Source organism: Saccostrea echinata, unplaced genomic scaffold (assembly GCF_033153115.1).
Source record: "Saccostrea echinata isolate AGI-Se365-2 ecotype Australia unplaced genomic scaffold, CSIRO_AGI_Sech_v1 ptg000051l, whole genome shotgun sequence".
NCBI classification, from domain to species: Eukaryota; Metazoa; Mollusca; class Bivalvia; order Ostreida; family Ostreidae; genus Saccostrea; species Saccostrea echinata.
The window spans coordinates 7,516,423-7,525,801 of NW_026889800.1; the positions used below are offsets into that span (position 1 = coordinate 7,516,423).

Consider the following 9,379-nt stretch of genomic DNA (forward strand, 5'->3'; position numbering starts at 1 on the left):
TATATCATATGATCACATACATTATTCTGTAAGGAAATTAAGTACAGCATATTTTGACTAATCCAATGCAACTCTAGTATAGACTAATGCCCAGTACTTAAACAAAAATGAAAAACTATAAAACTACATTTTGTGACTTTAAATTTTTTTTTTTTTATCTAAGGCTATATATCAACTAGCAGCAAAAAAAAAAATAATAGGTATGAAAAATAAAATTGATAGAAACATACAGGATTCTGCAAAAATACACAATCATCAACTTGTCAGACAAACATCATGTATAAAGATTATATCAGCAGATGAGCTACAAAGTGGCAAGAAAATACACTTTTTATAAATGCAGATTGATATCTTAAAGATAATTGTATTAAAATATCGATATATGTAAGTACACAGTCATGTATAATGCAGGCACAGGTTTATTAGATGCACTGCCTGTGCTTTATAATCACAACCAAATACATAAAATGCCAGAACAACCGTGTTAATGAACAAAGAAATTAAAAAGGATTCATGTTATAAAAAATCTTGGAAGAAAATAAAAAACTAAATGTCCTTGTATGGCAGGTTAAATATCAATGCAGCAAATGACAATTAGGCCCCCTTCCTCTCTTCCCACTTGCAATCCTTGGTATAAATGTATCATTGGAAAACCAAGTGTTTAGGATAATTAGTGTTGGCTTACTAAACAAAATTATTATTGTCAGTAATCCAAATTGTTTGTGGTTTTGTTTATCTAGAAGGCATACCCCCCCCCCCAACCCCCAATATAAAAACAAACAATTAAACCAATTCTGGTTTGATCTAATATAAAGATCGACCTAAAATGATTGTTTGACATCAAATGCAGAAAATGATTAAACACAATCTATCACTACTAATATAATGCCAAAAACAACAAAAAATTCACTATGTGAAACAGCATCTTAGATACTTGCATGTACACACATTGACAAATAGTTCATCCTACTGCATTGAAAGCTGTTATGTATAAGGATAAGCTACATCCAGGATGGCAAGTTTTTGTACATTTGGTCCAATTACATCTGCTTCCTCCCAAGTGTCACTTTCAGGATCATAGATGTACAGATTAACACTGGTATGAATTCCCCCCATCACAAATATCTTATCAAACAAAGCATCGCTGTAGGGGAACAAATGTCCAAAGGCCTCAGGAGTGGGGGCAATTTCTGTCCATTGTCCTGTTTCAAGGTCATAGACTTCACAGTTTAGTTGATTCTTGAATGTTATGCGATCCTCTTTGGCAGTGTACCCACCCATAGTGTAAAGTTTGCCACTCAGAGCTGTGATGCTGTGTCCCTGTCGACCATTCAGCATATTAGCTTTGGGGACCCATCCTTCAGATCCATCCACCTTCAGGCACCAAGTAGAGTTCAGTGGCACAGGATCATCCGGCTCAGAGCTTATCCCACCAGAGACATACAGGCAGCCATTGGCAAAAACAGCAGCTTGATCAGAGGATTTGTAAGGCATTGGTTGGAGGTTGGTCCAGACATTGTCCTCTGGGTTGTACATCTCTACTGATCCTAGAACTTGCTCACTTTCCTCTTTTGTTTCTTCATCCATCGTGTGATTGACTCCGCCTACCACAAACAGTCTGTTGTCAGAGTTACACATAGCAAATGATACTCTAGGTTCATTCATTGATGCCACCTCTGTCCAGCCTCGATACTTTGGATCAAACATGAAGACTCTTCCTACAGTACAGTATTTATCATCATATCCACCTGCAGCATACAAGAAGTTGCCAATTTTTGCTTGACCCATGGCTTGGTAGGAAGCAGTGTCCAACCCACAAGGCCCTAATTCCTCCACAAAAAGACCACACTTGGTAGGATCTCTATACACCAAGATATTTGCTTCATCAGTGAATGCAAGGATTGTAACTACTGGTCTTGCCCCTCTCTGCTTATACATATCTCCACGCTTCAGGCATTGGCCCATAATGTTAAGACTGTAATTCATGGCATCCTCAACTATCTCACGTATTTCTGGGAACTCCAGCACCTCTGGAGGAACCGACTCAAGTTCCTCAGTTTCCATCGTATGAAATCTTATTTGGCGTAAAAGAGAAAGAAGATGTTCTTTCCTATTTTTTTCATCTGCTTTTACCCATTTTAACACAACATCCAAAATGTAGAATTCTGGTGCTTCTGTGTAAATGTTCTCCATTAGAAACTGCAAAAGAAGTTCTAGAGAGAGATTTTCAAAGAAACTTGGCTGTTGAGTCAGTTCACCAAGATTTTGACCAATGAATCTGAAAATATCCCATCGAAGATCACCAAGGTAGTATTTATCTGTAATCTCCATCACAGCATTATAGTTATCTAAGCTCAAATGTTGGATGAGAAACTCACAGCTGACCTCCAAAAGCCAATCCACATGGAAGTACCTAGCTCCTTCTATAACCTCCTCCACTTTGGATGGTTCAAGAGTCACATGACCATGATAGAAATAATCCAGCATGGCTGAAAAACCTTTTGGACTTATGTCTTTTAGTTCTATTTCATCTTGCCCTTTTTCTTTCATATTGTGTGAAAACATGGCAGAGAAATAGTCACTTGCCTCAGACAGAACGTCTCGATGAGCTTTGAAATTCTGGTCTCCAACCTTGAGTTTGATGTCACACTTGTAGTCATACATTTTGGCAGATACTTTCTTGAAGTTAGTGTTGATATACTTGACTTTGTTTTCTGAGATGACAATACATTCTGTTGGGTTTTGTGGAAATCCATCTTCTTCCTGGGGATCTATTGCAGCAGTGGCCATTTCACCGTTTATGTCTAAGGTGCAAAAAGTGGACTCTTGATCCTCAAATATGTTATTTTTCAAAGTAAGGTACTGGTTTAATGAAGGTTCACCTAAATCTTTCCTTACTTCCTCATTAGCACTCTGAACCTCTAAATGTGCCCTTTCTTCCTCTTCTCGAGCTTGCTCACGATTAAATTCAAGGATTTCTGGGTATTCTACCTCAGCCTCGTCAGTGTTTTCTTCTGTACATTTGACTTCCTCTTTGGTCTTTTCTTGTTCACCCTTGACACCTGATTGGTTGGTTTTCTTTAGATTCTCAACAGTCACCTCTTTCTCTGAGCTCTTCTTTGGTTTCTCTGCTACAGGTGGTGGCTGTTTTTTAGTCACCACATTTTCTTTGGCAGCTGATGGCTTTGGGCTATCTTTTACACTCCCAGGGGTAGGTTTACTCCCCTTGCTGGTGTTTGGTTTTGCAGTTTCAACAGCTTTCACTGATTTCTTGGCACTACTGATAGTTGGTTCGCTGAGTCGACTAAATACTGAGGAGCTATTGGACTTTGTTTTTTCTGTGGTTTTGGTGGGGCGGTTCTTGGAAAATCCTGACCCACAGTTCTCTTGCTCTCCTTCCTGTTCTTTGCCTTGAGTGAGATTTTTCTTTATCTGTGATATAAATTTCCCTTCACTCTTTACTGGTTTTGTTTTTCCACTGACTCCATTCGTTCTACAAAATAAGAACATAAAGACTTTTTAAAGATGTATATTAAGCATTGCTTGATATTTTCATCCACTGAAAAGTGAACAACAAACTTAAAACAAATACAATTTTCCTGTCAAAGTAAATTTAAACAAATTTTCATATTCTACCTATAAGTTCTGCATAAACAGCTGAGGCCCAATAACAGTAGATATTCACTTTGCTTATAAGGAATGGGGAGGTGGGCCACATTGCTTTTAACGAATACAATTTTCCTGTCAAAGTAAATTTAAACAAATTTTCATATTCTACCTATAAGTTCTGCATAAACAGCTGAGGCCCAATAACAGTAGATATTCACTTTGCTTATAAGGAATGGGGAGGTGGGCCACATTACTTTTAACGAATGGGCAGATAGCCCACATTGCTTAAAAGGAATGTAGAGATGGCCCACATTGTTTTTTAAGGAATGGAGAGGTGACCAAATAGTTGCTAAGGCGCACATTTGTTTTTAAGGAATGGATAGGTGGCCCACATTGCTTTTAAGGAATGTAGAGATAGCCCGGCCACATTGCCCACATTGCTTTTAAGGAATAGAGAAGTGCCCAGTAAAAGTTGAGGCACATTGCTTTTATGGAATGAAGATGTGGCCCAATATACCAACTGATTTTAGGGAATTGAGACATGGCCCAATACCAGCTTAGACCCGTTGCTTTTAAGGATTGGAGAGCATGTGGCCCAGTGGCAAGTGCAGCCCACATTGCTTTTAAAGTCATACATAGCGTATTTTTTGATCTTAAGTTCAGGTAACCAAAATTTAAAAAAAACTTTTAATATGTTTTATTACTTTAAAGATAGGACTTTCCTCTAAATTACACAATTTAAATCAATCGCGTTTAAAAGATATCAAAAATTTAAAACAATAACCGATTTATTTACCGACTCCACATTCAAATAACAGACAAATTTAAAGTCAATTTAACTATAAAAACATGGGGTTATTCAAGCTCAAAATCAGTGAAAATTTTAATTTACCTGCTACTAGGCACATAACTGATATAATAATTAGTTTTAATATAAAGAAATTTCACATTTTATTTTTTATTCTGATTTCTATTGCTTTCAAAAATGAGCAAAAAAGCCAAGGTTTTCCTTTAGCTTTGTCAGTATAGGTAGTATATGTCACAAACAATCATCTTTATTCCCTGTTGTCATCATTCGTCTATCATCAGGTAAGTTATGGGAAGTGGACCACTATCCTTAATTCTATTCTCCAAACATGATAATTAGTAGTCGCAGGTGTGAAAGGGCGGAACGAGACTATATCAGTCACACATTTACCGACAACTATGGACCCTCGGGCCACACATGCAATCCTGACCAGTGTCCACGAAGACACACATGTATAACTTATCAGTGACTGGTGTTGTCCACCCAATGTAAAATATTAATTACAAGTATGTTAACATTTGGAATAATTAATTGAAGAATTGGACAGTTCACACCTAGTAATGTATCAAAAAAAGACGGAAAAATCTGAGTAGTTATACATGTAGACCTACACTTTGATGAAAAACTTCAAATGCTTACCTTCCAACTATAATATTTTACAGTATTAATTTTATTGTTTCAATCATCGTTTAGACTGGTACTCTTCGCTTTATTGATTAGTTATTTCTACACTTCCCCTGGTATGTACACAAAGCATATTTAGGGTATTGTTTATAATTAGCATTTTGTTAAATAATGTGTCTGAGGGAGTGTTTACTAATAGAAACAAGTTAATGTTTGCAAATCAAATTTTTCTTGCACCAATATAAAAAATCATTTACTCAATTATTTGACTAAAATGAATAAACTAGAGAAAGACGCTAAATCTTTCTGGATTGTAGATGATGAGAATTGGCCCATTCAAGAGCATGCCGGGTTGTGCATAAGGCTCGGAGGCTGGTGAATTTCCCTGCCCATAATGACATAATGCCCTGGTTATTCTGGTATTGCCCCCTCAATCCCCACTAGGGAAGGAGCCCAAGACACCCTTCTACTTTTAATTACTTCTAATTCTATTCCAATTAATTCTTAGGAACAACCCTGGCATGATTGCTAAGTAGTCAAGTAAGGTTTTGTCGTCTATTTACTAAGTAAAACAATTAAATGAAATCTTTTTAAACACATATTACCTGAGCACCAAAAAAAAACATTTGGAGAGTTAAGTCAATAGTTGAAATAAGAGGGATGTGTCCTTTAAGAGGGAACAAAGACAATATAGCTACAGTAGGTATATACAGATAAAAACAGATAATACAGGTAATACCAACTAAATAATCTTACTGCCATCACTAAAATTAAAATAAAAAAGCCATAAACTGTTTATGTATTCAATACATTTGGTTTGGACTTTGTTGGACAAAACCATTATGACATTTTACAACTTGCTCTGCAATACAAATGTAACACAGAAATATACATGTACTTAAAAATTTATACATGTATGCATTTCTGTCTTTTTATAGCAATTTCTTATGCAGTTAATCTGATTTTTTAAATGATATCTTTTTACTTAAGAAATAGAAAAAACTTACAACTTTTTATCAGTAGAATTTTCCATTGTGTCACCACTGACACCTTCCACCTCCATCCAATATCTTTACTAAATCCAACTATATTCAAAGCAACCAGTTATCTCTACAGTGTTTGAGAAACTAAAAGCTGCTGGTTTACAGAGCTGAACCTAATAATACTGCCAAGAAGCTGATGAATTATCCTCCTATAGCACAAGATCATGTGATCTCTTGCACAACAAACTACTCCTCCCAAATTATTACGATGTACTTTCTACGGACCAGACCCAGTCACGATTATCAAAATTAAAAATCGTCACTAGACTTCAAAAGCTCCTGGGCTAAAGTCTGCACGTCCCCAACCCTGAGTCAGTGGATTGTTAAACTGATGTCCGTTACCTGTTAGGAGACATTAATCTCATCCCATGTTGCTGCGAACCCTAGCCGACGTTTTACACCCCCCAGCCACACTGGCTTGCTTGGTGTGGATTTTACAACACCAGCCCTCCCAGGGATCATTACTCATTTTACTTACGCCTTGCTGGTAAACGTCTTTCTTCTCCTTATACTTGTTACACAGAGTTTAACAATTTTAATTTTCTCAATCTATTTAACTAACAAACACAAACAGGAAGAATATAACTGTTAAAAAGACAGCTCAAAATGTCCTCACAGAACTATTTCCTATCCCATCTGTCCCATTTATCCTGTCATCTTTTAAGATGACTTCAGAGTATCAAAACCTTAGTAAAATATTTTAAAATGTACATCACTTTCGCATTAATCATTGTAAACCCACCTTTATAAATACAAGTTGAAATTAACGATTCCTCATCCAGGTCTTTCTCAACTGCACTCATTCATCTTTAATCTGAAAATAATAAAATTATCAAATCAGTATAGATTTAAACAGCTGTAAAATGAAAATCAGAGAAGTCCTAATGCTATCCCTTCAGTTCCTAGGGGGTGCCCTTTAAATGCTTGGCATTTATTTACAATATTGACATGATTCATAAGTCCATGTACTGGTTCTGAGGAATCTGTTAAATTTGTGGGGGTCAATGTTCATGAGCAACCAAATGATACTGATTTACAGAACATAATTTTGTAAGTGCTTCTTTATATAGAAGATTCAGTAAACTAATACATTGTTAATCAATGACTGTTAAAAATCATTCGTTGGGATGTAAATTTGTGGGTAAGTGTGATCCAAGAAAATCACATTCATCCACCATGAACACTAATGATTCCACAGAAATCAGTCGATAGAGAAAATGACTTGTCACATTCATGAACACACACTTTCAACTTGGTCTTAAGTTGATTCTGATCCCTACAAAATTTAAAACCTCAGATCTCTTGGAAGAAGGGAAAATGCTGTCTGCAGCCAGTGTCACTCATGATTAATATGCAGCATGTGAAGCATGAATCAGACTAAGCATCCACAGATGCATCATAATGCATGTGCAAGCTTTAGTTTATATCATTGTGATAAGCTTAACAGTACTTAAACAATGACATCAAGCATAAATATAGGTCAGATGCAGCATCTAAAGCATGCATCATGATGCAACATTTAAAGCATGTATCATGATGCAACATCCAAAGCATGTATCATGATGCAGCATCCAAAGCATGTATCATGATGCAGCATCCAAAGCAATATTGTATCATGCTGCAGCATCCAAAGCATGTATCATGATGCAGCATCCAAAGCATGTATCATGATGCAGCATCCAAAGCATATGTCAGACTAAAATCCATAGATACAGCATGCTTGTATATTTATTTAAGCTTAGTTCTGATATGTTTGATACCACTTATGTTAAGAATGGACCTTATTGCTTTCTTTATCCAGAATCATTCAAGCATAAAATCTAGGTCAGATTCAACATCAATAATCATCACAATTACTACTTTGGTTTGGACATTACTTTTGGTTAGCTAAGACCTTAACTCTGAAGGTATGTTGAAGATTTAAAGACTGATGCACAAATGGACACTTTGATTTCAGTATAGACTACCTGCCTTCAATAGCAAATTTGTTGCTTGTTTCTGTGGTGGTGGTGGGAGGGAGATACTGAATCATTTTTTCCTTCTTTCTAATCCTTACATGGTGAATTTTAAACATGGGTAATCAAAAATTACAAAGCTCACCTCAACAAATGTTATCTATAAGTAAAGCAAATCTCACATATTTTTTTCTACTTAGTGTGCATCCCAAGATCAATATTCATGCAAGTTTCATTTAAGTAGAGCTTGTAGTTACTTGGAAATGGACCTGCTCTAAAAACTTTGACCTGTTCACTAATCAAAAATATGTTGGTCAGTTCCAACATCTGAAGCAAGTCTTGAAGTGTCCATCCTAAGATGCATCATCTATGCAAGTTTAATCATAACCCGCCATATAATTATAGAGCTACTCCAAAAAAACATTACCCTGGTCACTCATCTGCAAAATGTAGGTCAGATTTAGAATCCAAAGCAAGCTAAGTCTAGAAGTGCCTATGCATAGATACATCATCCAATGCTTATTTGGTTAAAGGATGGCTAAAAATCACTAATCTGGAAAATAAGGGTCAGATACAGCATCTGAAGAAGGTTGGGTAGTGTCCATCCTTAGATTCATCATCAATGAAAGTTTGGTCCAGGTATAGGGCTTATTGTTACTTGGGAATGAACCTGCTCCTAAAACTTTAACATGGTCACTCATCTTGACAATGTAAGTCAGATCCAGTATCTAAATCAAGTCTGGTAGTGTCCTTTCCTAAATGCATCATCCACGCAAGTTTGGTCCAGGTAGAGCTTATAGTTACTTGGAAATGGACCTGTTCAAAAAACTTTAACCTAGTCACTCATCTGGAAAATCTTGGTCAGATCCAGCATCTGAAGCAAGTCTGGTAGTGTCCAACCCTAGATGCATCATCCTTGCAAGTTTAGTCCAGGTATGTCTTACACTTACTTAGGAATGGACCTGTTCCAAAAACTTTAACCTGGTCATTCATCTGGAAAATATAGGTCAGATCCAGCATCCAAATCAAGTCCATGCATTCCTAGATGCATCATCCTTGCAAGTTTGGTCCAGGTAGGGCTTATAGTTGCTTGGGAATGGACTTCTTCCTAAAACTTTAACCGGGACACCGACTTAGTCAAGGTGAGCTAAAAATTAGTTTAACAATAACATTAGGAAAAGTCTAACAGTTGTCTAACTGAGACTGAGCCTGATTGGGAAAGGCACCTAGTAGTAGTAGTACAAAGAACCATGTACTAAATATTAAATATATGGACAGGCCACTTAAACTTTGTGTCTTGACATTAACCTGCATGTGGTCATCAGATCTCCACATAACCT

General features: G+C 36.5%; 1 protein-coding gene across 1 annotated transcript; it reads right to left on the minus strand.

Moving 5' to 3' along the window:
• Window positions 1-858: 858 nt before the first annotated feature.
• Window positions 859-8,116, minus strand: LOC133203530 (kelch-like protein 15). Its single transcript, XM_061339303.1, has 2 exons — window positions 8,052-8,116; window positions 859-3,493 (listed from the first exon to the last, which is right to left on the minus strand). The coding sequence occupies exons 1-2, from the start codon at window positions 8,114-8,116 to the stop codon at window positions 985-987; spliced, it is 2,574 nt and encodes an 857-aa protein (XP_061195287.1). The 3' UTR covers window positions 859-984.
• Between the last annotated feature and the right edge of the window lie 1,263 nt (window positions 8,117-9,379).

Bases quoted from the DNA above. Each gene is read 5' to 3' on its own strand.
- LOC133203530 (XM_061339303.1), bottom strand. From the start codon at position 8,116: ATGATTCAGTATCTCCCTCCCACCACCACCACAGAAACAAGCAACAAA. The intron at 3,494-8,051 runs GTAGTCTATACT...CTTATTTTGTAG, and splicing joins AAATTTGCTATTGAAGGCAG to AACGAATGGAGTCAGTGGAA.